Source organism: Syngnathus leptorhynchus, chromosome 4, assembly GCF_054491065.1.
Source record: "Syngnathus leptorhynchus isolate UIUO chromosome 4, UIUO_Slep, whole genome shotgun sequence".
NCBI lineage: Eukaryota > Metazoa > Chordata > Actinopteri > Syngnathiformes > Syngnathidae > Syngnathus > Syngnathus leptorhynchus.
In genome coordinates this window covers 15,130,629-15,158,582 of record NC_141198.1, presented here as the reverse complement: position 1 = coordinate 15,158,582, position 27,954 = coordinate 15,130,629, and the positions used below count along the sequence as shown (strand labels likewise).

General features: G+C 43.0%; 7 protein-coding genes across 11 annotated transcripts; 5 read left to right on the top strand and 2 right to left on the bottom strand.

Annotated features, from left to right (window-relative positions):
- Nucleotides 1-13: 13 nt before the first annotated feature.
- Nucleotides 14-2,557, bottom strand: LOC147058355 (uncharacterized). The gene is made up of 2 exons (XM_085909311.1): nucleotides 2,330-2,557; nucleotides 14-1,618 (listed from the first exon to the last, which is right to left on the bottom strand). Exons 1-2 carry the CDS (start codon nucleotides 2,424-2,426, stop codon nucleotides 654-656), a joined length of 1,062 nt encoding a protein of 353 aa, XP_085765437.1. The 5' UTR covers nucleotides 2,427-2,557; the 3' UTR covers nucleotides 14-653.
- A 579-nt stretch (nucleotides 2,558-3,136) lies between these two features.
- LOC147058354 (uncharacterized) lies at nucleotides 3,137-5,607 on the top strand. Its single transcript, XM_085909285.1, has 3 exons — nucleotides 3,137-3,412; nucleotides 3,703-4,080; nucleotides 4,146-5,607. Exons 1-3 carry the CDS (start codon nucleotides 3,235-3,237, stop codon nucleotides 4,946-4,948), a joined length of 1,359 nt encoding a protein of 452 aa, XP_085765411.1. The 5' UTR covers nucleotides 3,137-3,234; the 3' UTR covers nucleotides 4,949-5,607.
- Nucleotides 5,608-6,140: 533 nt separating this feature from the next.
- On the bottom strand, nucleotides 6,141-8,519 carry LOC147058353 (uncharacterized). Its single transcript, XM_085909252.1, has 2 exons — nucleotides 8,376-8,519; nucleotides 6,141-7,866 (listed from the first exon to the last, which is right to left on the bottom strand). The coding sequence occupies exons 1-2, from the start codon at nucleotides 8,455-8,457 to the stop codon at nucleotides 6,356-6,358; spliced, it is 1,593 nt and encodes a 530-aa protein (XP_085765378.1). The 5' UTR covers nucleotides 8,458-8,519; the 3' UTR covers nucleotides 6,141-6,355.
- Nucleotides 8,520-9,135: 616 nt separating this feature from the next.
- Nucleotides 9,136-14,216, top strand: LOC147058351 (uncharacterized). 4 transcript variants are annotated; one of them, XM_085909279.1, is made up of 5 exons: nucleotides 9,136-9,287; nucleotides 9,712-9,932; nucleotides 10,450-10,695; nucleotides 12,750-12,944; nucleotides 13,136-14,216. In XM_085909279.1, exons 2-5 carry the CDS (start codon nucleotides 9,896-9,898, stop codon nucleotides 14,047-14,049), a joined length of 1,392 nt encoding a protein of 463 aa, XP_085765405.1. In that variant the 5' UTR covers nucleotides 9,136-9,287; nucleotides 9,712-9,895; the 3' UTR covers nucleotides 14,050-14,216. The 4 variants fall into 4 exon arrangements, with proteins under 4 accessions (XP_085765405.1, XP_085765408.1, XP_085765407.1 ...); XM_085909282.1 differs by lacking the exons at nucleotides 9,136-9,287; nucleotides 9,712-9,932; nucleotides 10,450-10,695 and adding an exon at nucleotides 12,007-12,138 and having other exon boundaries at nucleotides 12,754-12,944; XM_085909281.1 differs by lacking the exons at nucleotides 9,136-9,287; nucleotides 9,712-9,932; nucleotides 10,450-10,695 and adding an exon at nucleotides 12,013-12,138.
- On the top strand, nucleotides 10,690-11,745 carry LOC147058352 (uncharacterized). Its single transcript, XM_085909369.1, has one exon. It carries the CDS (start codon nucleotides 10,833-10,835, stop codon nucleotides 11,532-11,534), a length of 702 nt encoding a protein of 233 aa, XP_085765495.1. The 5' UTR covers nucleotides 10,690-10,832; the 3' UTR covers nucleotides 11,535-11,745.
- A 3,784-nt stretch (nucleotides 14,217-18,000) lies between the features above and the next one.
- On the top strand, nucleotides 18,001-24,147 carry cnot6l (CCR4-NOT transcription complex, subunit 6-like). 2 transcript variants are annotated; one of them, XM_085909246.1, is made up of 12 exons: nucleotides 18,001-18,167; nucleotides 19,866-19,987; nucleotides 20,071-20,257; nucleotides 20,415-20,500; nucleotides 20,574-20,663; nucleotides 21,137-21,205; nucleotides 21,299-21,456; nucleotides 21,694-21,848; nucleotides 21,932-22,083; nucleotides 22,259-22,468; nucleotides 22,635-22,849; nucleotides 23,144-24,147. In XM_085909246.1, the coding sequence occupies exons 2-12, from the start codon at nucleotides 19,876-19,878 to the stop codon at nucleotides 23,387-23,389; spliced, it is 1,680 nt and encodes a 559-aa protein (XP_085765372.1). In that variant the 5' UTR covers nucleotides 18,001-18,167; nucleotides 19,866-19,875; the 3' UTR covers nucleotides 23,390-24,147. The 2 variants fall into 2 exon arrangements, with proteins under 2 accessions (XP_085765372.1, XP_085765373.1); XM_085909247.1 differs by lacking the exon at nucleotides 18,001-18,167 and adding an exon at nucleotides 18,828-19,067.
- A 203-nt stretch (nucleotides 24,148-24,350) lies between these two features.
- On the top strand, nucleotides 24,351-27,683 carry mrpl1 (mitochondrial ribosomal protein L1). Its single transcript, XM_085909321.1, has 9 exons — nucleotides 24,351-24,590; nucleotides 25,156-25,243; nucleotides 25,390-25,663; nucleotides 25,959-26,042; nucleotides 26,142-26,213; nucleotides 26,603-26,714; nucleotides 26,800-26,900; nucleotides 26,970-27,051; nucleotides 27,278-27,683. The coding sequence occupies exons 1-9, from the start codon at nucleotides 24,560-24,562 to the stop codon at nucleotides 27,382-27,384; spliced, it is 951 nt and encodes a 316-aa protein (XP_085765447.1). The 5' UTR covers nucleotides 24,351-24,559; the 3' UTR covers nucleotides 27,385-27,683.
- The last annotated feature ends 271 nt before the right edge of the window (nucleotides 27,684-27,954 follow it).

The window sequence follows — 27,954 nt, the reverse complement described above, 5'->3', positions numbered from 1 at the left end:
ATCATTACGTTCGAGATAATACGCAGTGACCCCTTGCGGCGACTGCTCCAAAAAAAAGAATGGAGAAAAAGTTTGTTTTTATTGGAAGAAGTGTCTGGAGAGAAGAAAGTCTGGGGTTGTCTGCTTTTTAGCAAACTTTGTTCGATTTTATGACCATTTCATTTGTGTTTAATGTGGCTTCCATGTTCAAATACAAATGTTTCCATCAAATATTCACAAGTAAAATAATTCACGAGTGTGGAGAAAACCAATGTCAGGACTCGGCGAACTGACATAAGATGTAATGCAGTCGATCAAGCAATGAAAGAAATGATCTGTCGCATTTAAACGTGATTCTACAGAGGCTTGAAACAAACGTGCTTCTTCTTTTTTTTTCTTGATTTTGAAAGACATTTTGAACTTTTAAAGAGACAATATGAAACAGGGTTCAATGTAATCTGTGACAAACCGTTTTTTTTATTCTTCTGGTCTTTGAATACTTTACACACAGTTTGGGTCACCTCCTCAAGACAACTCGGCCATTGTCTTGGTCAGACTTTGACGAATCAGAGTCACTCTTGCAATTTTCCAGTGTCAACACCGACGAGAGGTACATCACTAAATATATCCCACGTGTAGATATCCAATGATGAAGAAGGCGTATCTGCAAACGTTCACTCTGTGTGGTGTATCCGCTTATGTGCGGTCAAATTGGCCCGCTGAGCATATCTTTCGCCGCACAAGGAGCAACGAAAAGGTTTTTCTCCCGTGTGCGTTCTCATGTGTGTTACCACGCAAGACTTAAAAGAGAAGGTTTTATCACACAACGAGCACCCGTAAGGTTTTTCTCCCGAGTGTGTCCTCATGTGCGACACCATGTTTGGCTTAAGAATGAATCGTTTGCCACACACTGAACAACTGTAGGGTTTCTCCCCTGTGTGTATTCTCATGTGCGCTACCATGCTTGAATTTTGAGTGAATGTTTTACCGCAAACGGAGCAAATGAAGGGTTTCTCTCCGGTGTGTGTCCTCACGTGTGCTATCAGACTTTCCTTGTGAGAGAATTTTTTCTCGCACAGTGAGCAGTTGAAAGGTTTTTCTCCCGTGTGCGTTCTCATGTGTCGAACCATGTCGGATTTATTGGTAAATCCTTTGCCGCAAACGGCGCAAGTGTGGGGTTTTTCTCCCGTGTGTGTTCGCATGTGTCTTATCAGAGGTCCATTTTGAGCGAAGGTTTTATCACAATAAGAGCAGCTGCCACCGTTCTTCTTGTCAAAGGATTTCAACGTTTTGTCGACACCTCCGCGGTCTTCGTCGTTCCCATCTTCCACGTGGTCGCTGTCTGACGGCGGCGCAGAGAGTTTCTCAGGCGGGGGTCTTCCAAAGCAGTAACAAAGCTGAGGTGACCCGGGTGCGCCGTCGTCGCTCTTCACGGGGACGACAGTCAGGCGCATCTTGCTGACATCAGTCTCCTCCTCTTCCTCCTTCATGTGGAAGAGCTCTGGATCTTCCTCTTTATATTTCATGAGGGTGTCGGCTGGACCCTTTTTGTGTTCTTGGTGGGACCCCTTCAAACGGGAGCTCCCCTCCTGTGGCTGAGGGGTGAGTTCTTCCCGATGATCAACCAGCTGGTGTACATCTATAGGACACAGGCAACACAAACAGTACATCACGGGAGTTGTATTTGCGGCATCATCGAAAAGACGGAGGAGCTCAGCTGTCTCACAATAGCTCAACTATTCAGACGTTATTATTACTTGTGACATCATTGCCACAGATATGAATAGGTAGATTGATTATGCCTTTTGAGCTGCTAGCCAACGGCTACGCTAAGCTAGGAGGGGCAGATTGGCAGAGAATTAAAAGTGCGTGATCGGAAGGAAAAGCAAAATACAAAAGATGAGACTACATTATGTCGAATAGTGAGTTCATTTAGGAGAAGTAATTGAATAGCAATTTGCACCTGTCCTTCAATGACTGCTTTTTCAAGGCTGGAATGATGGAATCAGCTTTTGGAGGAGACTACATGCGAGTGAACATCTCAGATTTTGGGAAATGTTTTGAATGTTAAAAGTTTTTCCATCGCATGAGTTAGCTTTTTCCTCATGAAACAAAACTTCAACCTGCAAGAAATTACACCTTCATGGTTAAAGGATCTAAACTGTCTCGTTGTATTGTGACTTCTCTCTTCAAAAAAATAAAAAATAAAAAATAAAAAAATTGCAACTTCATTTATTATACTTAACAAAAGTGGAGGGGAGAGAAGCTGAGACAAAAAAAATGTCTTTGATTGAAAAACTGAACGTGCTGAGAAGAAGTAAAAGGCGAACGAGCCTCCAAGCGCACCTACCATGTTTGTGCAGCATCGTCCCAGCAGCATTTTGCAGTTGTGGTCGCCACTCGGTCTCGTTTCGAAAACAACAAACTTGCTCCTCGCAGGACGCCATTGTTCTTTTACAGAGCTTTGCTTCTCCAAAACCTTCCTGGCAACTCGCTTGTTTATTACAAGGTTTTGCTTCCAGGACGTCGTCGCCACCTTTTGGCCTAAACGTCCACTTTTCTCCTGTTTATTTCTCTCCATTTGGGGACCGTGGCATCGAGCGTTAGCGCCACCTACTGTGCTGGAGTGTCATTCAGCGGCCGCACATGAAATAATCCTGCAAATATATCATACTTCTTGTCCCTACGGGGGTCGCGGGCGTGCTGGAGCCTATTCCTGCAGTCATTGGGGTAGTCGGCGCGGGACACCCTGAACCGGTTGCCAGCCAATCGCAGGGCACACAGATAACATCCGGCACTCACACTCACACTTTGTGGCCAAATATTCAATTAATGTACCTTTTGATTGGGACGCTGAACTCCTTTCCTTTACCACAGTGAGAAATTCATAATTTAGAAGGATAGGAAGTTATGTAAAATGATATTAAACTATGACACGTGTCATGTGATACGCCTTAATAAATGGAGATCCATGAGATGCGAGTCATTTCCATCATTTTACGACACAAGAGAGTGTGTGTGTTTATTTATTGTTTATTTGTTTAAAAATGATTGGCTTGCAGATCTGACAGAATTTGGCGGAAGCGCCTCCGTATCGAAGCAATACTGTAGTTCGCCAGCTGAGGGCGGTGTCTATTTTGTCGTCTATGCAGAGATACTTCGAAGAAGAGAACGGCTCAGATTAGCATAGCATAAAACTCCTAGCTTCCTCACAGCGACATTTTTTGCTCTTGTCTGGTTGAGAACAACACCAAAATGTTAAAAGAGTTGGTAAGGGAGCGATTGATTGCGGCCGCCGATGAAATCTACGTGCTTTTTGAAACAACCATGGCGTCGTACAAAGAGCAACTTTGTCGAGCGAGGGAGGAGACAGAGCGTCATCGACGGCAACTGGAAGCTGTTTGCAAGGCACAAATTGTCGTACGAGTCGAAGGTTTGTCCGCTCAATTTCTACTTGGCATTTGCAAATGTCAGTTTTTTTTTAATGCAATATATAGGTTAGTGTGTAAAGTCCCATTTCCAGCAAACTATCCCTCCATTGTTCTAATGTGTTTGCTAATTGTGTTAAAAATGTCAATGGATGATTTGAAGACCCTCGAAAACTATTGCGCAGTAATGTTAGTTTTCACGGAAACCATTCAATTGTCTGTGTGACCTCAAACTTTATTTGCGATATGTTCATTTGAACTAGCAAGCACAACAAAGCTATGTTATATCCTGCAGACGTCGAGCAGCTGCTTGGTCGTCAGGATGAACTTTCCGACGTGAAATGGAGGAGCTCTACTTTGGAGCACGAGTATCCCCAGTTCCCTCACATTAAAGAGGAGGAGGAGGAGGCCGGTATCAGCAGGGCAACCTCCGCGGAGAGTGACAACGAGGGAATTGAACCACCTGAATGGTCGCAGCAAAAGGAGGAGGAGGAGGCCGGTATCAGCAGGGCAACCTCCGCGGAGAGTGACAACCAGGGAGTTGAACCACCTGAATGGTCGCAGCTTCATCATGGCAGTCTGTGTGGAAGACCACTACCAGACAATCTCTTAACTCTATTGTCAGATGGTCACCCCCTGGAAGAACCTTTGGGGAGCGGGATGAATTGTGAAGGTGATGACAAATTGACTAATGAGGAATTACACAAGTCTCATATTTGTGTTGCGTGTGTCCTGCAGACCTGCAGCAGCTGATGGGTGATCAGGAAGAACTTCCCTCTCAGCCGCTGTGGGGGCTGTCCGGTTTGGAGCTGGAGCATCTACAACAAGCCCACTTTGAAGAGGAGGCTGACGTCTGTAAATTGCCACTGAGCGGCGTTGCTGTGAAAAGCGAAGACGAAGCACCCGAATGGTCGCAACTTCACGGTCGCAGTCCAGGCGAAGACCAATGTGGCGGATCGCCGCGAGGGAATCTCTTAGCGCCAATGTCAGACAGCGACGATAGCGAGGAACCTTTGAGAAGCGACGCTGACTGCGAAAGCGGCGACAAAGGCTCTCAAAAAGACGGCCCTGACAAGAAAAGTTGTCGGAAACGCAAGAAGCGTCCCGTACTTAAAGAGCATTTCAGCTGCTCGATTTGCGGTAAACGTTTTACTTGTAAGTCACATTGGATGAGACATACGAAAACCCATACAGGAGAGAAATCCTTTTGTTGCTCAGTTTGTGGAAAGACATTTTCTCGAAAGGAACATGTGGAATTACACATGAGAACGCACACGGGAGAAAAACCCTTTCGATGCTCAATTTGCAGTGCGACATTTTCTGTCAAACAAAGTATGAAAAAACACATGCGAAGGCACACCGGAGAAAAACCCTTCAGTTGCTCCTTTTGCAGAGCGACCTTTTCTCGGAAAGAAAGTCTGGATAAACACATGAGAGTTCACACGGGAGAAAAACCCTTTAGTTGTGCAGTTTGTGGTGGAAGCTTTGCTCAAAGGTCCAATATGACCAGACACATGCAGATACACAAAAAAGCTGAATAAATCTTTGACAGGAGTCCCCACAAAACCAAAAATATCCAAAGCAGACCAGCTTTTGTTTTTATTGATTTTTATGAACATTTTGTCTTTATACATGGCCTGTGAAAGATTGATGCCATTTGTTCTTGTATTCTATTTGCTGGCATCTTGTCCAGACGTCTAATAGTTGTTTTGTATTTTTTTAAACAATCTTATATTATTCATCATGTTTTCATCTGGTAGCTTAGTATGTAGCTAGTTAAAAGTCCTAGCGCACAAACTAAAAGGTGAAATTAAATCGTGTCTGTCAACTTTCACGACACTCGCTAAAATCTGTACCAAAAGGTTTGTCATGTGATAACGTTGAGATTTTGCAAGATCTATTTTTGCACATTAGGTCGATTGCAAATCCTGAAGGGCCACAAATATATTAATAAATCAAATGTTGATTTCTTCAAGGATGGGCAGGCCAAATGCGATAATACTGGAATATTCCAAACAAAATGTCAAAGCGATGTCAATGTTCGAAACAAAATGCTGACTGAAGAAAATGTCATTTCCATGTTGACAAAGAACAATACAAAAGTTTGATTAATAAAAGATTACTGTCATGAATCCAAAATCAATGTCTGTTAGTGTCAGAATATTAATAAAAGACTACTGTCACGAATCCAAAATCAATGTCTGTTAGTGTCAGAATAATTAAAGGTGTGAAAGTTTTGTAATCATCAAATTTAAAGTGCCATATATATATATATATATATATATATATATATATATATATATATATATATATATATATATATATATATAAAAAAAGTGACTACTATTCTCAAACAACTCTTCCTTCCTCTTTACCTACGGATGCGCAATAGAACAAAAACAGGCACATTTCAAATGTATCCAGAAAGCTCAAGTATGATATGACTTTTTTCCATGATCAAACTTTCCTTTTTTTTTAGTCACTGGATCCTCTCATTTCTGTCTCTCCTTATCCTACACACACTCCATTTCCACCTCACCATTCCGAATGAGCCGCCACTGGCCCAAATGAGTATACTACGTTATTTTTCCAAAGCCATTAAGGCTGTGCACAAGTTTATGGACGTTAGCACGCATACACACTTTGCACAACAGGTACAAAAATCCGGGACATATCGGTGTCCCGTATTTTTGCTTTTTTTTTCCTAAGACAGACCATGAAAATGTGGGACAAAATCCAGGACAGGTGGCAACACTACTTTAACAGTTGAATAATGAGTCTCGGAAAACAACTGATCGATAGATCGATTGATTGATAGAGTACAAAAGAATACACAAGAGTGGCTTGCGGTGAAAGATGAATGTTTTTAATGGCTTTTGAAGTGTACATGCTATTTACATGTTGAGTACACATTGAAGAAAATAATATTGCATGTTTGAAAATCTTTTTTATTCAGTCTCTGTGTTGTGTTTTCGCATGTGTTCAATCAAACTGCGCTTGTGAGCATAACTTTCGCCACATACTGGGCAACTCAAAGGTCTTCCCGTGTGAATGCTCATGTGTGTGACCACATGGTTCATTTGAGAGAATGTTTGACCACAAATTGAGCAACTGTAGAGTTTCTTCCCCGTGTGTTTACTCATGTGTGATTGCATCCCACCTTTTTGAGAGAATGATTTACCACAAACGGAGCAATTGAACAGTTTTTCCCCCGTGTGTGTTCGCATGTGTGTTGCCAGATGTGGCTTTTGAGAGAACATTTTACCACAAGTTGAGCAACTATAAGGTTTTTCTCCCGTGTGCGTTCTGGTGTGCGATACCAGATGTTGCTTTTGGGAGAAAATTTTGCCACAAGTGGAGCAACTGTAGGGTTTTTCTCCCGTGTGTCTTCTCATGTGCGTCGCCATCGCCGCTCTATGAGAGAAGGTTCGGCCACAAGTTGAGCAACTGAAAGGTTTTTCCCCCGTGTGTTTTCTCATGTGCGATAGCATACTTCCTTTCTGGCAGAACGTTCGACTGCAAAACGAGCAACTAAAAGGTTTTTCTCCTGTGTGTAAACGCACGTGTCCGAGCATCGTTCCCTTCTGGGCAAATTCTTTACCGCAATGTGAGCACTTAAAGGGTTTTTCTCCAGTGTGCATTCTCATGTGTGCTTGCATACTTCCTTTTTGCGAGAACGTTTTACTACAAATTGAGCATTTGAAGGGCTTCTCTCCTGTGTGTATTCTCACATGTTCCACCAGTGATCCCTTTTGAGAAAACTCTTTACCACAATGTGAGCAACTGAAGGCTTTTTTCCCGACGTGCGTCCTCATGTGTCTGATCAATTTTGTTTTATTAGCAACTCCTTTACCACAAACTGAGCAGGTACAATGTTTTTTGCGCTTTTCTGACGTCTTGTTCCCAGCCGTTCTTTCCTTTTCAGAAGTTTTCAACTGCATGTCGTCACTTTCCGTGTCTGGGATGCTCCGCCGAGGTTCTTCCATGTCGTCACTTTCTGACAGCGGCGCTATGAGGTTGTCTAACGGCGGTCGTCCAGTAGGATCGCGATGATGAATTTGTGTGCGCTCCAGCGGTTCGTCTATGTCATCTTCTCTCTTCACATAGACGCCAGTCAGTGGTAAGTTGCTGATGTCAGCCTTTTCCTCCTCCTCCTTCATGTGAAAGGGCTCCAGCTTCTTCCATTCCAAGCTGGAGCTCCCCCACTGCTGTTGAGGTGGAAGCTCTACTGTTGTCACGCATTGTGGTGAGCTGCTGCCAAGAAGCTGCGCTAACCCGGGCAGTTTTTCTTGGACTCCATTGTCATATTCGCTCTTCACAACGACAACAGTCGGTGGTGACTTTGTTACGTTGCCCCCCTCCTCATCCACTTTAATCTGGCAGGGCAAAGGATCTTGTGCTTCCTCCTTAACACGTGGGGGCATAGATTCCTCTTGGTACCCAATCGGCTGCTGGACATCTGGAGAACACACAAAGAACACATTGGTAGGACTTTCAAACAAAATCATCCGTAATTGATCGGTGTGGTTGCTTGTGTGTCTTAATTTGCTTGCTATGCTATTTTTAAATCACAAAATTTTACAACTTTGGTATTATTTATCCATCCATTTTCCAAAAGTAATTAAAAATCCTTAATGACATAATTATAAAAGAGAAGTTGGCATAATTTCATAGATATATGACATTCTTGATATTCATCACTTGAAAATAATAATTGATATGACTAGATTTTAGTCATATCAATTCTAGTCACTAGATTCATGTTTAAATGATTGAACTAGAATTATCTTAAAAATATTTATCTGATCATGCGAGTCTCGTGCAAATCCATCTTTGAAATTACGTATATGGTAACAATATACGTATTTTTGATTTGATAAATCGCATCTATTATCGCGAACGCTCGTACCAGAATCACAAAAATGTTTTATGTTCTTAAATATGTTAAGAGAAGACTAGCAACCAGACCTTGGAGAATTTGGGAAGAAAAATCAGTTTCACGTTGAATCTTCTTGTCCTCTCTTGCTGGACAAAGTTCCATTTTTGACATTTTTATGTAGTTGGAGGATTTCACCGCTTCGTCCACTCGAGGCGACACCAACTTCCGCGTTTTATTCTTCAGTGGTGGAATAAAACATCTTTGACGCTGCACGAGCACCACCTTGTGGCGATATCTACTGATAACCAAAAGTGCCGAGATGAAAATAATGCATGAATATGGCATGAGCTATTTAATTTTTCATCGTAGTATATTTTTTATCAATTTCGGTTTTTATTTGATTATTTTAACTTTTTTTAAAGATATATTTGGACTTTCCGGAGCCTTACGATTTTAGCGCCCCTGGTAACAAAAATCAACAAAAAAAACAGAAAGTAAAGCTTAAGTTGGTGTGTAGTTCATATTGCGGTGGAAAATTGGGCGAGCAAATAAGGTTTTTTTTTAGACTTTGATTTGATGGATTTTAAGAAACAGAAACCATTTGTTGGAAATTTAAGAAAACAAGTCAAAGATAAAATGATCTGACATTTGTAGTGCGTAATGGAATGTAGTGTGTAACAAGTGCTCATTTATAAGGGCAACGGAACTGAACAAAAGATGTGCAAAACGCAATCTTTGTTTTTGTTGTGAAAAGCAGTAATTGTTCCAGATCAACAGATGGCGCTAATGAAATATTACAGTTTGTAACCACCGTTAAACACCAAGACGAATGAGCCATTTGTCCCGCCCTTGAGTGACAATGCGCATGCGCAAACCCTACATGCAAAAACAAACGAGACCGGATAAAACTAGAGGAAAAATGAAACAATGACCAATTTCTCAGCGAGTGATTGAAATTCTTTTTCCCTAATAGGATGCCAACAAGACCCACAACAATTTCGGTGTGTTTCTGCTAGTCCTATTATAATTGTGTTTGTAATGTTTACGTTCGTGTATGATAGCTGAATGCTAACGTAACTGTGTGGCGACGAGGCAGAATTAAGTGTCAATATTTGTTAATTCGATGTACATCAACAAATTTAAATATTACTATGTTGAACTAGGTCATTTTTATCATTTGATTTTGCTCGCATTTGTAGTCCAAACGTTGCAATGCTGTTTGCAGCCACCCTGTTAAGTTAATGCTGCTGAAGATGAAACAAACTTGTGTGTGCTCTGAAGCGCTTTTATTTGTGTCTTTTTGGGACGAGTCTATATAGAAATACATGGTGTCGTTTTACGTGGGCACAGGTGGTTGAAACAATTGTATTCCCGACTCTTAATAATTTACACTAACAATAAAAAAAGTACTTTTCATATTTTCAGGTGGTGGTGAGCAAGAGGCTCCAGAGCTCTCCCACTTAAAGAGGAAGTGGAGGAGGCTAATGATGTCATCAAATTGCTGTTGATTTGTGTCTTTGTGGAGAGTAAAGAAGAGAAAGGACAAACAACTCAAGGTGTCACGGCTTCCAATTCCAAGTAGAAGACCACCACCAGACAAACACTCAACATGGAAGAACCTTTGAGGAACAGCACAGAATGTAAAGGTGACAGCAAACAGTCAAAATGCTCCCAAAAAAAAAGGCAACAAAGAAACCCCATACATAAATAACACATTGCTTGCTCAGTTTATAATAAAGGTATTAAAAACATAGAGGAGAAAATGACTTTTTTGCTCTTTTAGTTGTGGAAGCCACTCTATGTTCATAGGAACAGAAACATAACTTATGGACAGTTAACCCTGTGTGAGCTAAACCAGAGAATCCGAACCACAGAAATTGCCCAATTTGGTTTGAAAGTCCTTATTTAGGTTCAACTCCTGCAAGTATTACTGACGACATTTTATTCTTAGCGGGTTCCAAATAGAAGAGATTTATTGACGAAATAAATTGAGACAGTGTCTTCATGATTTCAGTATATACGCTTCTTGTGAGACAGTGTGCTTTGAGGTTTTATTTGTTTTACAATGTAAAATATGTGTTCTGGCTAAAGAAAGGTTGGGAAATCTTTATCCAAACTGTGTTTGTCTTTTTTTGTGACATGTCCTGATCGGTCGTCCGATAGAACGTCTTGCGCAGTCGTCCATCCCCATTAAAGAGGAAAAGGAGGAGGCCACTATAAGCAAGTTGCCACTGACTGGGGTCTCGGTGAAAAGCGAAGACAACAACGAACGACCCGAGCGGTCACAAATTCAACATCGCAGTCCAAGTCGGAACCAACGTGGAGGGCCACCATCAGACGACCATTTGACTCCACTGTCAGACTGTGACAACATAGAAGAACCTTTGAGGAGCAATGCGGACTGTGCAGGTGACGACAAACTGTCAAAACACTCTAAAAAGGAGACAACTCTTGGCAACAAAAAAATTTCACAAAGACACGGAAAACGTGTTACCTGCTCAGTTTGCAGTAAAAGTTACACCAAAAAATCAACATTGAATAGACACATGAGAACACATACGGGGGAAAAACCCTTTAGTTGCTCCGTTTGTGGAGCGGCATTCTCTCGAAAACAAAGTTTGCTAACGCACATGAGAACCCACACGGGAGAAACACCCTTTTGTTGCTCAGTTTGTGGTAAAAGCTGCGTTACAAAACAAACTTTGGAAACCCACATGAGAATACACACTGGAGAAAAACCCTACAGTTGCTCATTTTGTGGTAAAGAATTTGCTCGAAGTGGACCAATGCTGAGACACACCAGGATACACACAGGAGAAAAACCTTTTAGTTGCTCAGTTTGCAGTAAAACCTTCTCTCAGAAAGGAAGCATGCAGTCGCACATGAGAACACACACAGGAGAAAAGCCCTTTATTTGCTCCACTTGTGGTAAAACCTTCTCCCAAAAGGAAAACATGATGACGCACATGAGAACACACACAGGAGAAAAACCTTTTAGTTGCTCCGTTTGCGGTAAAGCATTCACTCAAAAAGGAAGCATGGAATCACACATGACGGGACACACAGGCCTTAAACCCTTTAGTTGCTCAACTTGTGGCAAAATCTTCTCTAAAAAGCCACATTTGGTATCACACATGAGAACCCACACGGGAGAAAAACCCTTTAGTTGCGTAGTGTGTGGTGAAAGCTATGCTCATAGCGCTAGTTTGACTCAACACATGCGGAAACACAACACTGAGAAAGCATAAATGTCTAATCGGGTGAAGTCGGCGCATCTGTGTTATTCAAGACTGACTAGAACAACATGGGATTTTATTTTCTTCTCAGAATGTAAACATTTGTTGTGGTCGGTACAGTAGTTGTATAAAATATCATGACATTTTTTCCAAGTCTTTTTATATACATGTGTGTGCGCGAGTGTGAGTAATATATATATATATATATATATATATATATATATATATATATATATATTCTTTGCTATGAAGGAGAAGTGGATTCTGTGGTCTTTGCGGTTTCTTTCTCAATTAGTCAATTAAATCGTAAGATGGCGGCCATGTGATATCACGAATGTTGTGCCCATAATGATATGCAATATTACAAGAAAAATGTGATAATTATATGGAAATATTAAAGCCTTGGGACAAAAAAAATAAAATAAAATACTGTCTCTTTAAGATTTACGCCGGTGCCGTATGGACTGAGCTGGTAAAACACTGCGCATGCGCACAATACCTACATGCAAAAAAAAACGAAACGTGCGGAAAAAAGAATGAATTTCGGGCCTCAAAGTTACAACTTCTTGCTTGTTTATCAACAAGAACCGGATTTTAAGAAACCGGAACGGTTTTGGTGGGTCCACTTATCTTATTAGTATTCCGCTTGCATTTTTTTTGACGTGTATGGATGCTGGCTTTATGCTAACGACGAAGAGAATGTAAAAATGTAATTGGTTTTATTTAGATTGACAGTTCGAGTCCTTGTTCTTTTGATGTGTCGTACCGGGGAAATATCTTCCATGTTTGGTCGTTCCCGTTTGAAGTTGAGACTTGAAGAGGAGAATGTGTGTTTAAGGAGGCCTGCACGAAACCGTAGAAAACCTCAACGATGACAGGAGAGGGCGCCATATTGCTACTCGCGTTGAAAAAAAATGTTACACATGTATTTTCTACACAAACATAACATAACGCGCCCAAAATTGACCTAAACTATTGAAAGGCAATTGCAGGATGGACGGATCTTGTTTCACGGTATGGCGTTTAATAACGACCAGTGACAAAGTAGTGCAGCCACTTCCAAGACTTGCCCAGTTTTTGCTTATTAAACATTCATATTCATATTTAATAGTCAAACATGTCTCTGTTTTTAATTTCCATTTTTTTTGTAATCAAAAGATTGACGGTAGAGGAGTTGCTAGGGAACCAAAATGGAGATGTGACCTGCAGACACTGCTTTATCTCAAGGAAGAACTTCTCATCTTGGGATACTCCAGAGCCTTCGCACGTTAAAGAGGAAGAAGGAGCCTGATGTCAGCGAGTCACTACTGACTGGTGTCTCTGACGACAACCAAGGCACATCACCTGAGTGGTCACGCTGCTTCATCATCACAGTCGGTGAAGACATGGAAAAACCTCTGAGAAGCAATGCAGACAGTGAAGGTAACAACCAATGTTGTCTTTTTCTTTATTGTCATTCTCCTTTATGTTTTTAGCAAATGGGATGAGTGGTCCACAAGCGAGCAACCGATATATTTTAAAATGCTTGCTTTGAAAAAATCACATCACATGCTTTGGCTCGATAAGTTCTGATGGTCTAAACGACGTTGGTGTTGTCGGCTGTTGTCCTGCAGACATCCAGCCGCTGATTGTTTCTCAGGAAAAACTTCCCCCTCATCCACCACACGTTAAAGAGGAACAGGAGGAGCCGATGCCCCTCCTCATTAAAGAACAAAAGGTTCAGTTACACATTAAGGAGGAAGAGCAAGAGACCGATGTCAGCAAGTTGCCTCTGGTTCTTGCCTTTGTGAAAAAAGAAGACGATGAAGACCAACCAGCCGAGCGGTCCCAGCTTCACCCTCACGGCCCGATTGGAGGTGCGCCATCAGACGACGTCTCGGGACCACCGTCAGACGTTAACGAGACACAAGAGGCTTTGGAGAGGGACACGGACTTTGAAAGTGACGGCAAACGGTTGAAAGGCTCTGAAAACGAGCCGAGTGGCGGCATCAAAGAAACTTCTCAAACGGTTCAAAAACGTGTGACCTGCTCTGTTTGTAGTAAACGTTTTGCCACAAAACAAACTTTAACAACACACATGAGAACACACACAGGAGAAAAACCCTTTAGTTGCTCATTTTGCGGTAAGGAATTTTCTCAAAAAGGACCAATGCTGAGGCACACAAGAGTCCACACAGGAGAGAAACCCTTTAGTTGCTCGGTTTGCAGTAAAACATTCTCGCAAAAGGGAAGTATAGAATTACATATGAGAACACACACGGGAGAAAAACCCTTTCGTTGCTCAACTTGTGGCAAAACATTCTCTCAGAAAGAAAATATGGTCACGCATATGAGAAAACACACAGGAGAAAAACCCTTCCGCTGCTCACATTGTGGTAAAATGTTCTCTCGGAAGGAACATGTGCTTACACACATGAGAACACACACAGGGGGGATACCCTTTACTTGCTCTGTGTGTGGAGAAAGTTATGGTCATCGGGCCAGTTTAACTGAGCACATGCGCAAGCACAACACAGAAAGCGAATAAATGTTTTCCTGTTGTTTGTCATGGCTCAAAAGCGATGAGCTGCTCAATGTGTGACATGGATGAACTGAATATTTTCTTTGTTTTATAATAATTCACGTCATCATTTACCAAATTTGGTCAAAGAAAACTATTTTGAGTCACTAGACAAAAAGTCTTATTCATTACAGGGAGACATTTTTTTCTATAGTTCTTTTATTGAAAACTTTATACAATAAATGCCTTTATAGAAACATCCATCCATCCTTTAGCCTTTTTAGACAAATTACTGTTAATACATATCAGTAACCTCATGTTGCTTTGAGGACTAGTGTTCAACTTGTCCTTTTACATTTCTTTTGTTCAAAGGAACGTTTTTTTTGCCATGCCCTAACATTTATTTGTCTTTACTTTAAAAAAGCAACCTATGATGCACGTTAGTTAGTCATAATTTATATGATCGTAATATCAGTGTCAGGTTTATTAACGTACAGCAGAAGGCAGCGGTTCTTCTGTTTTGTGGTAGTCTTCAAAGCCGCCGCAAGATGGCAGCCGAGCAATAGTTGTCGTGAAAACACCATCGAAGAAGAAGAGGGCGGTCGTTAGCAAGGTATCGAAATCAACACAAAAACGACGCAAAAAACAGTCAAATAGATTGAGAGGGGAGGAGAACAAAATCCAAAACAGCTTATGACTGTTTAACCATACAATGGCGACAAACGAAGAAAGCCAGCAAAGACGAACGGAAGGTGAGAATCTCAAAATGTGCACCACTGCTCTTTTACCATTTCCATTATTGATCGCAAAATATCAGTTATTGGAGACAAAAGCGAACACGTGGATGAGCGGATTTTTCTTGTCAGTGCAGAAAAAAACGTTTCACAAACGGCATTTTTTTAATCGTGTATGTTTTCACTCCATCAATACGATTTAAAATAGTCACTTAGTTAAGCTACAGTAGCATGAATGTTTTTTTCTCGTTGGTCCAAACTGTGAGATGTTTCTTTCACAAAGTTTATTTTGAAACTGGTTGAAATCAATATCAGGCGTGAAGCTTTTAGCCGTTACATCTCCAGAATATAAAGCTCATAAACTCCAGATATATATACACCCCCTTTAAATATAAGAATTATAATGGAAATGCTTGTGCCCTGCAGACGTCCAGCAGCAGATTGGTCACCGGGAGGAGTTCTCCCCTCAGCAGCTCATCATTAAAGAGGAGGAAGATGATTCACGGCTTTCCCACGAGGAAGAGGAGGATGGGCAGTCTCCTTACATTAAAGTGGAAGTGTTGGAGGCTGACGTCAGCAAGTTTCCACGGACTGCTATTACCTTGAAGAGTGAAAAGGATGTTGGCGATCCACCTGAGCGCTCACGGCGTCATCACAGCAGCACGTCACGACACGTGACGACAGAGACGGACGGAGACGGCCCCGTGGGACCGCCGCCCGACAGCCTCTTGGCTCCACTGTCAGACAGCGACGACATACAAGTAACAAGCGATTCCGACTCTGAATGCTGGAAAACTGACCCGACTTTTAACTCCGGGCAAAGTTGTCACCTTAAACGGAGCAAAGCCAAACGTTTCCGATGCAGCGTTTGCAGTCAAAGATTTCTTCGGGAAAAGCATTTGACGAGACACACGAGAACGCACACGGGAGAAATACATCGTTGCTCGGCTTGTTTTAAAGGGTTCTTGCATAAGCACGCGTTAATCAAACACACGCGGATGCATTCGGGAGCGAGAGACGCTCGTTGTTCCGTCTGGGGAAAAGGTTTCGTTCAAAAGCCAAACGCAGCGACGCCCGTGTTGATGAGCGACCCCGCTCTCGGGGGGCTTCTTACAAACGACCCCGTTAACAACCGCATCGTTTCGGATGATCCTCGCCTGAGCGCGTCAGATAATTCCGGCAGCGCCTTAGCCCCGAGCACGTGCCCAACGCAAGTGAAAATGATGAAGAGGCCCGTTCGTTTGACTGTGGAACAGAAGAAGGAAATCATAGCTGAACGGGAAAGCGGCGTGCGCGTTTGCGATCTGGCAACGCAGTTTGGTTTGGCCAAATCCACCGTTTGTACAATTCTTAAAAACAAGGCGTCAATAAAGGCGGCCGACGTGGCTAAAGGAGTGACTCTTTTGACAAAGCAACGGCCGCAAATTCTCGAAGAGGTGGAGAAACTATTGCTCCTGTGGGTCAACGTCAAAGAGCTCGCCGGCGACGGCGTGAGCGCCGCCGCAGTTATCGAAAAGGCAAAGCAGTTACACGGCGACTTGGTAGCCGGCGCACAGAGTGCCAGTCGCGTCCAATGCGACAAGTTCAAAGCCAGTCGAGGCTGGTTTGATAATTTCATCAAGCGGAGCGGAATCCGAAGCATTAGGCACGACCAGGATGTCGGCGGTTTAAACCGAAAGGCCGCCGAGGAATTTGTCGCTCAGTTTGAAAGGTTTGCGACGAGCGAAGGCTACCTCCCCAATCAAGTTTTTAGTTGCGGCCAAGCGAGCTTGTTTTGGAGAAAAATGCCCAGAAGGACGTCCCTGACTAAAGAGGAGAAGGCGCGGCCGGGGCATAAACCCATGAAGGACAAGTTGACGCTTTTGCTCTGCGCTAACGCAAGCGGCGATTGTCAACTCAAGCCGCTTTTAGTCTACCACTCGGAAAATCCCCGCGCATTTAAGAGCAACCGCGTGGTGAAGGCCGAGCTGCCCGTCATGTGGAGAGCAAATCCCAAAATTAGGGTCACGCGCCTTTTTTTCACCCAGTGGGTAACTCAAGTCTTTGCGCCGGCTGTCAAGACGTATCTTGAGGAGAACGCTTTGCCCCTCAAATGTCTGCTCGTCATGGATAAAGCGCCTGCTCATCCTCCCGGTTTGGAAGACGACCTGGACATTGAATACAACTTCATAAAAGTCCAATCGCTGCCATCCAACACCACTCTTTTGCTTCAGCCCATGGGTCAGCAGGTCGCCACTCATTTCAGGAAATTGTATACCAAGGCACTTTTCTCCAGATGTTTTCAGGTCACAAAGGGCACCGATCTACCCCTGACCGATTTTTGGAGGGACCACTTCAACATTTTTCACTGCATCCACATCATCGACGAGGTCTGGAGGGAGATCTCTCATCGCACGTTGCAATCTGCTTGGAAGAAACTTTGGCCATCTTACGCGAGAGAGAGAGGCTTGGACGGCCTTGACTTTGAGGAGGAGGCCGTGGTGGATGAAATTGTGTCCATTGGCAGATCTATGGGCTTGGAGGTTGACAGCCAAGATGTTGAAGAGCTGGTGGAGGAGCAGGTGGAAGATCACCACAAAGAACTCACCACCGAGGAACTTCTTGAGCTGCAGAGGGAGCAAATCAAAAGCTACTAAACAAGAGAATTCATCAAAGGAAGATAAAGTGAGAAACTTGGTTTAATATATTAAAATAAAATAAAAATGCGGGCATATTAGCTGCTTTGTCTGTCTTTGTCATTTTATTTGCGGGCCGCATTGTAGTCATAGCTTCTTTCGGAGGGCCATTATCCACCCAAATAAATGTATGAGCACCTCATAATATACAGTAAAAGCTACAAAACAAACTGATAAATAACTCGTTTCCAAATCAGACGAGTAAAAACTGGTCAAATATTAAAAAACTATATATTAAAAGAAGACAATTTGCAATTCTAGTAATGACACACGAATTTGATGCACAATTTGTCTTCGCGGGCCATATAAAATGATGTGGCGGGCCGTATCTGGCCCCCGGGCCTTGAGTTTGACACACTTATCTGCATGCCTGTGCCACATGAGGCCAACATGTGCAAAATAAACTGAGAGAACCTTTGTGGGGCTGTCAGGACTTTGGCCGGACTTTGGATATCCCTGCCATCAAGCTTTACGTTTTTTTTTTCTCCCGCATGTCCGACCAGCACAATCTTCTACAAACCAAACGAGCTACCTCGCGCATGCGTATAAACAAGCGGAAAAGAGCCGGAAGTGACGTTTATTTTTTTTCCCCTCCCTGTTAGTGCGGAGACGTTCAAGCTCAGCTGTGGTCGGTTCTAGTCCCGTCGACAGCAGTAGCGTCCGCGTGTCGCTGCCGAACACTCCCCTCCCCACACCCTCCTGTCAGAACTTCACCTTTCACGGCCCACGAATGAAGGTAAAATTTCCCCGGTGGCGCTTGTTCGCTTTACTGCGCCACGTTGTCAACGCGGTCCTGATACCCGTACAGCACTCTCACATGTCGGCGGGTTTGTGTTGCCCTTTCATGGCTGACTGGTTTGAGTTGTTTTACAAATGAAAAAAATGTCTACCTTGGGTTAATCTCACGTATTTTACCCTTCGCTGTTTTCCCCCACGCGTGTCATCAAATAGTCAGGCATGGAGGGCGTGGTTGTACCTGCCTTGCCAGGTGAGTGACAGCTGGTGGTCACATGGTTGGTAGCTATGTTTGGATCCTCGTGCGCATTCACTTACGCGTGCATGCGTCCCTCAGCTGTTGCCGCTGTTGACACGCTGCATAGTTTCCATCTCATCTTTTTTTTTCTTTAGTAATTGATGACCTCTTTTTCCAAATACTGTCGAAGAGCTGATTATTGTGGTTTTGCGCGTGTGCGTTTTTGCGCGCGTGAGTCAACAGGTTACGTAAGACTTTCTGCAAACTTGTCACCTCCAGATAACCTCCTGGCTTTTTTGCAAGCTACGTGATCCCATGCACTACTCGAACTATGTAACCACGTGGCGTAATGTTATTTTTGTTGTTATGAAATGATGAACCCTGAGCGGGACACCAAACTTGGTGGTGTGGGGGGGGTGATGGGTTAGCAAAGCGTTTTTTTTTTGTTTTTTTTTTGCTCGATTGGTCCATGGGAATAATGCCGTTGGGGTTTTTATTAGTGGAGGAATGAGAGTATATTATTATGATTTATTATTTTGAAAAACTAACAAGTGCGTCAAGTTACAAGTCATCAAAGGCAAAGCAACAAAGACAATATGCAGGAACAAAAGGAGAGAGAAAATAAACCTAACTTCAGGCCAGCTGGTGAGAGGCCTAAATAAGGTAAAATGATGTCTATGATCCTGAGGTCCGCCACACAGCCCCCTCAATACCAAGAAGAAGACTCCAAAACATACAAAAAGCCTCCACAGGGTCCACGAACGGGCGAAAAGGCAGTTCTATTGAGCAGGCCATTCGCAACCGTGGCTGCACTCGTTTCGAGGCAGATTCAGACGATGTGCCTCGTCATAAATCTCTTCGTCCCAAATCATGACTGCTTGATGAACGTGACCTGACCATTCTTTTAATTGTGGAGTTGGTTGATTAAAGTGATCAACCCGAAACATCAAGTTTTTGTTTAGGTATTAGCAAGCAGTATGACGCATCATGTTACCACTGTGGATGTTTCATTCTGAAGATGACAAACAAAGGTGGGGGGGGGAAATGGCACACACTTTGTGACACTTTAGTGTGGTGTTGTCACAGCTGTAGCTAGCAAGGTACGTCCTGGTTTAGATTGAACACTGTATGATGATACGATCGAAAGAATAGAAAGTACCATTTTTGACTGTGAAGATGCATCACTGTTTTTGTTCCTTAAATTGTCACACAACAGGCTACTTCTTGGTTCATAAAGAAAGACGTGCCATGTTATTTACGACGGAGGGGGTCGACATCATTTCTTTAGTAGTTTGATTTTGATCATTATTTCTTCAGCTCATATACTGCTTCATGTCAAAACGTCTAAGCCATTCCGAATGGAAAGTTGGAAAGTGACCTAATTTTTGTATGATCCTATTGTCAGCACCCGGAGCCATATTTGTTTGTATAGCACTTTTTCTCCCCCCCCTTCCTGAACAGATTGAGCGGTATGCCAAAGGACAAATATGATCCTCCGGATCCTCGCCGATGTTACACCATCATGTCAGCCGAGGAGGCGGCCAACGGGAAGAAGTCTCAGTGGGCCGAGCTGGAGATATCCGGTATTGGTGACATGTTCAAATACAAAGCGAAAGTAACGGTGACTGGCGTTCGTTCCAATGTTCAAATGCAATTTGCTGGTCAGGGCGAGTACGGAGTTTGAGCAACTCGCTGTGGACGCTGACTCACCTGACGGCGCTCCACGTCAACGACAATAACCTGACGCGCATCCCGCCCGACATCGCCAAGCTGCCTCATCTGGTCTACCTGAACCTGTCGTCCAATAAGCTCCGCAGTTTGCCTGCGGAGCTGGGCAACATGGTCTCTCTCAGGTAGGACGTGCAAGAAAACATTTTGGGTGTCCATCCTTCCATTAAGCAATGTGTGAAAATATGTCTGGGGGAGGGAAAAAAAAAAAAAAATCTTATTTTTGGATTTGATGAGCATCGTTTGGCCATTTTATTGACGTTTCTTCGATTTGTTTTTCAGGGAACTGCTTTTAAACAACAACCTTTTACGAGTTCTGCCTTACGAACTCGGCAAGCTCTTCCAGTTACAAACGCTGGGGTTGAAAGGTCAGTGCGTCACTCGCTCAGTCTGTTCTTTCTCTTTTTTTTTTTTTTTTTGTCTGACTGCGTGTTGTTGCAGGAAACCCTCTGTCACAAGACATCCTCAACTTGTACCAAGAGCCCGACGGAACACGCACGCTTTTAAACTACATGCTGGACAATCTGGCTGGTGATTGCAGATTCACTTTGTCCGTCTTTGCTTTTTGTTTCTCAGACAAGATGTAGTGAATGATTTTAATGCAATCAGTACAAAGTTACATTTCGGCCTCTCACCTTCCGATATTTTTTTCATTTAATATTCTTAATTTTATGAAACACAAAAGACAATCAGTCCGATAACAGTCAACAAAAAAAATAATGGAGAACATTTATTGTTGAGATGCTCAAATTAAAAGTATTTGAACCATGCCACTAAACAACTACTCGATTCTCTACGTTGTCGATTAATTTGACAATCGATTAGTTCTCGATTATTTGATGAATTCTTAACTGCTCTGTTTAAATGAGAAAACACAACCATGAGCTATGATGAAAAATCCACTAGTTTGGATGAAAAGCAAAAACTTGCAATACGGTTTAAAAAAAAAAAAAAAGTCCACGCACTTATGATGTATTTGTTGACTTTTGCCACTCTGTTCGCAGTGCACCCGGAGCATCTCCCTCAAAGGCCGTGGATCACCCTGCGAGAACGCAACCAGTCCGTCCCCACAGGTTGGATGCGTGGCGCTCGAAGCAAAGCCGCGCCATTTTTTTGTTGTTGTTTGTTTTAATCGTCATACCGCCGCCCATCCTTTCCCGCATCAGCCGCCTTCACCGTCATGTGCTACAACGTGCTGTGCGACAAGTACGCCACCCGGCAGCTGTACGGCTACTGCCCCTCGTGGGCGCTCAGCTGGGAGTACCGCAAGAAGGGCATCATGGAGGAGATCAACAGCTGCGACGCCGACATAGTCAGCCTGCAGGTGAGACATTTTGGGGATTGACTTGCCCTTTTTTGGGGGGGGTGGAAAAAAAACAACAACCCCGAAGCTGCGCATGCGTTTCGAGGGCGTTCTAGAAAAATAGTTGACAAATAAAACAGGGAATTTACGTGTCAATAAATGATTCTTTGTTCACGTCTCCATCATAAATGTCGTCAAGTAAAATTGGCAAGAAATTGCTACAGATGAATGTGGAGCGCACGGCTCTTGTTTGTCCAGGAGGTGGAGACAGAGCAGTACTACACTTTCTTCTTGGAGACGCTGAAGTCGCGAGGCTACGACGGCTACTTTTGCCCCAAATCTCGAGCCAAGCTGGTGTCGGAACAGGAGAGGAAGCACGTGGACGGCTGTGCCGTCTTCTTCAGGACGGACAAGTCAGCCCCGCCCTCTACCAGCTTTGTCACCGCGCTGCTCCATATGATAGTTTTTGTTTAGTTGAAACAATCCATGCACGCAGGTTTACTTTGGTCCAGAAACACACGGTGGAGTTTAACCAGGTGGCAATGGCTAACTCGGAAGGCTCCGAGGTGATGCTCAACAGGGTCATGACCAAGGACAACGTCGGCGTGGCCGTGCTGCTGGAGGTCAACAAGGACTTGTTCTCCGGGGGTAAGAATCATTACTTTGTTTTTAGAGTAGGTTTCAAGCGGCGTTTATTTGCAAATACGTTCCAGCATTTTTGATACATTTTCCTTTTTGGACTCGAAACAACATCAGGAATGAAGCTGACGGTTATTGTTAATATTTATTTTAAGACAAAAGCTTTGATTTGGTCTGCGTCCAGGTGCCAAGTCGTCGTCGGCGGCGAGGGCTCTGGTGCTGGTGGCCAACGCCCACATGCACTGGGACCCCGAGTACTCGGACGTCAAGCTGATCCAAACCGTCATGTTCCTTTCGGAGCTCAAGAGCATCGCAGAGAGGGCGGCGGGTGAGGCGGGCGCCTCTGCCATCCCCATCGTGCTCTGCGGCGACCTCAATTCACTGCCTGACTCGGGTAGGGACGGCGCCGGCAAGGAGTTGCTGCTGTGAGAAGAAGCATAGTTTGGGAGGAGTCTGAGGTTAACAAGTTAAGAGGGGGGGAAAAAAAAGTTGTACAACTGTGAGGAAAAACACACCAGGTTGCATCATCAACTCGTTTGTTTTTGGGGCCGGCGCTGCAGGCGTGGTGGAGTATCTGAGTAACGGCGGCGTGGCCGACAACCACAAAGATTTCAAGGAGCTGCGCTATGACGACTGCCTCAGCAACTTCAGCTGCAGCAACGGCGCCAACGTTAACGGCGGCAACGGCGGCGGCAGCGTCACGCACAGCTTCCAGCTCCAAAGCGCCTACGACAGCCACGTCATGCCTTACACCAACTACACGTACGACTTCAAGGTAACGCAGATCTCCGACTTTCTGCAAAAGTTTTCATTTTTTTCACGACTTACACTTGTTTATTTTAATAATAACAATATTAATACCGATAATTAGGTAACTAAGATCATGATTATGTCATTAGGATGGAGAAAGCATAACATAATAATAAAGCTGCAACTTTAATGAACAACTATTTTGGACCTTTGGAAAACTATTTTGTCTCGCATTTCTATTGATACTAAAAATATTCTCGAAAGGTTTAATTTGATTTGGTTGTGCGGGATCCCCCCCCCCCCTTCTACCTCTTTTCAGGGCGTGATTGACTACATCTTCTTTTCGCGCACACACATGAACGCGCTGGGCGTGCTGGGTCCGCTCGACGTCACCTGGTTGTCCGACAACAACGTGACCGGGTGCCCTCACCCCCACGTGCCCTCGGACCACTTCTCCTTGCTGGCCCAACTGGAGCTACGACCCCAGCCGCCCTCCACCACCTCCTCCTCCTCCTCGCCGCCGTGCCAGCTCAACGGCCTCCACCTGCCTCTAGTCCACAGGTAGGACTAGCCAATCAAGTGGAAGGAGACACCTTTATTTTTTAACAGCCACCTAAAGGACACTGTACAGTTTCATACCGAGACATCTTCTTTTAGAAGTCTTCGCCTGATGTTGCACACTGAGATTTTTTTTTTTTTAATTTTCATTTTTCTCCCCTTCATAGAAGTTTAAAGTCAAATTTAGACACAGTGACCTCGATAGTATATTTGAAACGTACTTGCATTAACAAACACTGAAATGACGGTGTTTGTCTTTGCCACGTGACACGAAATCAGTTGTGTCTTGATTGTGATCGACATACACGCTTTTGTTTTCTGCTTTTCTTCATTTATTTAGTGTGGCCCAAATAGTCTTCAGTTCTACTGTTTCATGACGATGTGTCATTTCAAGTTGCAGTACTGTCACTTTAGGACAAATATGAAGATGCAATACTTCATATTTGGCAGAATATTGGATAGAATATTTCAACGCCAACATTATCAGAAATGAAAACTACGTAACATGAAACATTTTTGGCATCTGAAAATTTGTTTTGTTTAACTTTAATATTAATCAAATCACTGCCACTTTGACAATGCCTAATTTTGGGAAGTATTTAAGAAGTGTCCATACAATTTATTCAACAAGACACTGAAGATTCTCACATTTTACTACCTTGTTGGAAAAACATAAATTCAACCAGCACACAAAGTTTTAATTTTTTTAAAAGTAGAAAATATGGAATTAAAAAAATGTGTGGCTGCACTCGGTCAATAAAGTTACATGACTGTTTTGGTCTTTTTTTGGGGAAGGTGTGAATAATAAAATGGTCCATTCGTTCATTTATTTGTTTATTCATTCAATTTTATGATTGACGGAGAGGACATGATGAGCGGGACCAATATTCGGATTAGTATATTCCCATTTACAGAACTCTCGCGCGAATAACAAACATCTCGACACTACAATTTTCACACAACCAAAGTCCATTGAGTTAACATCCCATTTTGAGTGAACGCCAAGTGTCAAAACTAAGTGTCCATACGACCAATGATGACGGGAAATGAACAGAGTTTGGAAAAGTGACTAGTGTTAATAGCAATCGTGCCAAGGAGATCTGTGGTGCCAGATGCCGGACGGAACCCTTTTTTGCGTGGTCATGTTTCAGCCGGACCTTGTCCGGTCTCCCCCAAGATGGCCGTTTGCACCCGTACCGTATTCAAAGGTCAGGTATTTGGATTTGTTTTCCCTTTTTACTGTCGGTATCTCATTACGACTCTTATTATGTTTGAATAAAGTGTACTAGTACTTTCGAGTTTATCGGCGCTGTCGTTATTTAACAAGCTGAATAGTATCTTTATTCTGGTAGCAAGCTTTTGGACTTGGTAGCCATAGCGCAGCCAGATTTCCATTTGCTTTCTCTCTAACAATAGTGGAATTTATGTTTTGTTAAAATGTATTTGAGCATTTCTAAAAGATTGGCGTTTTTTTTATTTTATTACACACACACTAAATAGTCGTTGTTTGTTAGCCTTGCTCTATTTCTTTTGGACTAAAAAAGAGCTCAATTAACTTTGTATTTACCTTCAATTTTCAATCTATTAGTGGTGTTTTATTTATAATAAAAAAATTGCAAACGTGCACGTTTTTGTTCCACCTAAACTTGTGGAGGTTTCCCCACTCTACCTGTTAAATGGTATCACTAGTTGCCCATCGTGAAATTGATTGCTAGTATCTTTTGAATTGTTACGTTCAGAGTGTAATCTCATAATTTTATTCCTCCCCCCCAGTTGCTGCAGGATGTCGGCGGCAGCTACTCAGCGGCAGCGTTTCCTCGTCCTCCAACAACATTTCCGTTCGAACTTTAACTGCCGTCAAGTGAGTTATCAAACGACCACTCTGTGCACTATTCACACTCTTATGAAAGAAGAAGAGCTAACACTGAAATTGACGTTACTGTGATTCCAAACTGTGAAACTGTCGATTGACACACAAAAATGTCTTTTCTGTATTTGTGTTCTCAGGGCTTGGAAGAAGGGCAAGAAGGATGAGGCGGCCGTCGTGCCAGAGGTGAAGAAAGAGAAGAGGGTGGTGAATGACTCGGATCGCCACAAGCCCTTTGGGAAGACGGCGTGGGTGCCTGTGGACGACGTTTACATCCTGAGGTACTACCCCAGGACCATCTATGAACCTGCTGAGGCCATAGAACTGCTTAAGAGTTTCCAAGCTTTGGACTTCACGCCGCATGACCAGCCTGTCTATGTGGACCTCAAGCTGGACATGAAACTGGAGAAGAAGGTGAGCCTAAATCTGACGTTTGGCCCCCAAGAACTAATTGAGACAATCGCTCCTGCTAAGTTGCATTTTAATCTAAAGTTCAGGGAACTTTGATTTCGACATTTCTTTGAACTAAACGGGCTCCTCTGCCCTAGTAAATTAGCCCACCCTCCAAATCCACATTTCCTCTTACGCTCCAGGAACCTTAAGTACGCCTTACAAAAAAGATCGAAGCGGTGCTCAGAACCCTCCGAAGCTTCTCCCGAACGTTGCCGGCTAAAAATTCCTGCGGTAAAAATGTGTTTTTCCCTTCCAGAAAAAGATCGACCCGTTTGTGAGCACAGTGCATCTTCCTCACCCTTTCAAGGAAGATATGAACAAAGTTTTGGTTTTTACTGAGGTCAGCTCTCCCCCCCCCCTTCACCCCCCTACATTTGCAATCAAATATTTTGTTTTTCTTTTCTTTCTTTTAATGCATTCATGACTGTTCTCACGACAGGATGCTAACCAAGCAAGAGTAGCTCAGGAGTGCGGAGCTGCGACTGTCGGAGGCAGCGAGCTCATTCAGCAGGTGACTTTAGAGCTCCACCTTTTCCATTCCAAAATGCCAACAATGTTCGGGTACAGTTAATAGAAATGATACAAAATATTGTTTTTGTAGGGTGAAAAGCAGACTAATAGTAGAAATCAACATTACGGAAAAGATCACATACATATGAATACAAAATTAGACTTGTATATGGAAAAAATAAAAAAACAACCTGTGAAAATATTAAGAATAAAACATGTTTGGCAAAATCCAAATATGTTTTGTGACATTGTGACCCTAAAAGAGATGAAAAAGTACATCATTAGAAACAATCAGATGAAACTCACTCAACACGTTTTTTTTTTTATAAGAAATGCCCAAATATTTGTTTTTATTCCTTTGATTGTTTGTTTGTTTGTTTTGTATTTCAGATCTTAGACGACGAGGTGGCGGCCGACTTCTACGTGGCCGTGCCGGAAATGCTGCAGAAACTTGCTCCCCTGAAAAACAAACTGCGCAAGAAGTTTCCCAAGAGCAGGAGGGGTGCGCTAAAGCTTCTTAAAAAAATAATAATATCCGTAACGTACGTCGATTTTCTAACAAGCGTTGTGGTTGGTTCCGTCTTCAGGCTCAGTTGGCGTCAACATCCCCAAAATGCTGTCACTGTTCCGCACGGGCCACGAGTACACGGTGGAGAGCGAGTGCTACGTCAGGACGCAGGTGGCCAGGGTATGTCGCCCCTACGCCGCCGTGATCGTGGGCGGAGCTTCATTGCCATTTCTCCCGCTTTCCCTACAGCTGGACTTTCCCACTGTGCAAATCCTCGCTAACCTGCAAAGCATCCTGACCGACGTCCGCTCACATCGACCCGCCGACATGGGTAACCATTACTAATCCGGAATGAAATTCACAAAATATGAGGTGACATGACATCATCTTTGAAACGGCACCAATATTACAAGAGTCCTAAAAGAACTATATGAAAGAGGCTTGAACATCTGAATCCGTACACTGGAAACATCAGTTTTATTTGATTAGAATTGGAATCATTATAATGAAAGATATTTTTTTTTTTTCCACTCTAATTGCCTTTTTTTTTTTTTCAGGGCCCCTGATCGAGCGCGCCATCCTATCCAGTCTCACCAGTGAAGCTGTGTGGTTCAAAAGTGAAAGTCATCCACCAGAAACACCTGAAGACCACAAACAGCAATAACAGCCTCCTGTGGAGATTTTCTACTTATTATTGTTCTTATTATCAAGAATAAACATGATCATGCGAGATGGGTCGTGTCCACATCTGGGACTCCCTAAATGCTGTCTCAAATGTCGGAGCACATAGTAGTAGCACATAGTATTAGCACATAGTATTCATCGAACATGACGTAGTTGTTGCAAAAGCAAACTGGGTTTAAAAAAAAACAAAAAAAAAACCTCTCTCTCTGGAATAAATGGATGAATTTTTTTTTTTCAAATAAAAATCTGCACTTCACATAATATAGAGGCAGAAAGAAATCAAATTATTTAGATTTAACCATGACAAATATACATAGAAATTTGATTTTGTTTTCTTCTGAAGACTTACCTACTACAAAGGTTTTTTTTTTTTTTTTAGAATATACTTTACATAGTAATACAATTTCTTCATTGAATCTACATTTTAAAAAAAATACAGTGGATGGCTCCTTACTCGTGAGTTGGCATCAGTGAATTCACGTGACCAAGTCCTCAGCATTTCTTTTTTCACTTTTATTTGGATTATTGTTTGTTAAAAAGCAAAATATTT

What these genes read in the sequence shown, in the direction of transcription:
- cnot6l (XM_085909246.1), top strand. Translation starts at nt 19,876, where the DNA reads ATGCCAAAGGACAAATATGATCCTCCGGATCCTCGCCGATGTTACACC. An exon ending in ACAAACGCTGGGGTTGAAAG is followed by an intron (nt 20,501 to 20,573) that starts GTCAGTGCGTCA and finishes GTGTTGTTGCAG; the next exon opens with GAAACCCTCTGTCACAAGAC. An exon ending in CAAGGACTTGTTCTCCGGGG is followed by an intron (nt 22,084 to 22,258) that starts GTAAGAATCATT and finishes GTCTGCGTCCAG; the next exon opens with GTGCCAAGTCGTCGTCGGCG.
- LOC147058351 (XM_085909279.1), top strand. Translation starts at nt 9,896, where the DNA reads ATGGAAGAACCTTTGAGGAACAGCACAGAATGTAAAG. An exon ending in GAGCAATGCGGACTGTGCAG is followed by an intron (nt 10,696 to 12,749) that starts GTGACGACAAAC and finishes CTTTATCTCAAG; the next exon opens with GAAGAACTTCTCATCTTGGG. An exon ending in AAGCAATGCAGACAGTGAAG is followed by an intron (nt 12,945 to 13,135) that starts GTAACAACCAAT and finishes GTTGTCCTGCAG; the next exon opens with ACATCCAGCCGCTGATTGTT.
- LOC147058353 (XM_085909252.1), bottom strand. Translation starts at nt 8,457, where the DNA reads ATGTCAAAAATGGAACTTTGTCCAGCAAGAGAGGACAAGAAGATTCAA. An exon ending in TTCTTCCCAAATTCTCCAAG is followed by an intron (nt 7,867 to 8,375) that starts GTCTGGTTGCTA and finishes TGTGTTCTCCAG; the next exon opens with ATGTCCAGCAGCCGATTGGG.
- mrpl1 (XM_085909321.1), top strand. Translation starts at nt 24,560, where the DNA reads ATGGCCGTTTGCACCCGTACCGTATTCAAAG. An exon ending in AAGTTTTGGTTTTTACTGAG is followed by an intron (nt 26,043 to 26,141) that starts GTCAGCTCTCCC and finishes TTCTCACGACAG; the next exon opens with GATGCTAACCAAGCAAGAGT. An exon ending in TCAGGACGCAGGTGGCCAGG is followed by an intron (nt 26,901 to 26,969) that starts GTATGTCGCCCC and finishes CTTTCCCTACAG; the next exon opens with CTGGACTTTCCCACTGTGCA.
- LOC147058352 (XM_085909369.1), top strand. Translation starts at nt 10,833, where the DNA reads ATGAGAACACATACGGGGGAAAAACCCTTTAGTTGCTCCGTTTGTGGA.
- LOC147058354 (XM_085909285.1), top strand. Translation starts at nt 3,235, where the DNA reads ATGTTAAAAGAGTTGGTAAGGGAGCGATTGATTGCGGCCGCCGATGAA. An exon ending in AATTGTCGTACGAGTCGAAG is followed by an intron (nt 3,413 to 3,702) that starts GTTTGTCCGCTC and finishes TATATCCTGCAG; the next exon opens with ACGTCGAGCAGCTGCTTGGT. An exon ending in GAGCGGGATGAATTGTGAAG is followed by an intron (nt 4,081 to 4,145) that starts GTGATGACAAAT and finishes TGTGTCCTGCAG; the next exon opens with ACCTGCAGCAGCTGATGGGT.
- LOC147058355 (XM_085909311.1), bottom strand. Translation starts at nt 2,426, where the DNA reads ATGGCGTCCTGCGAGGAGCAAGTTTGTTGTTTTCGAAACGAGACCGAG. An exon ending in GACGATGCTGCACAAACATG is followed by an intron (nt 1,619 to 2,329) that starts GTAGGTGCGCTT and finishes TGTGTCCTATAG; the next exon opens with ATGTACACCAGCTGGTTGAT.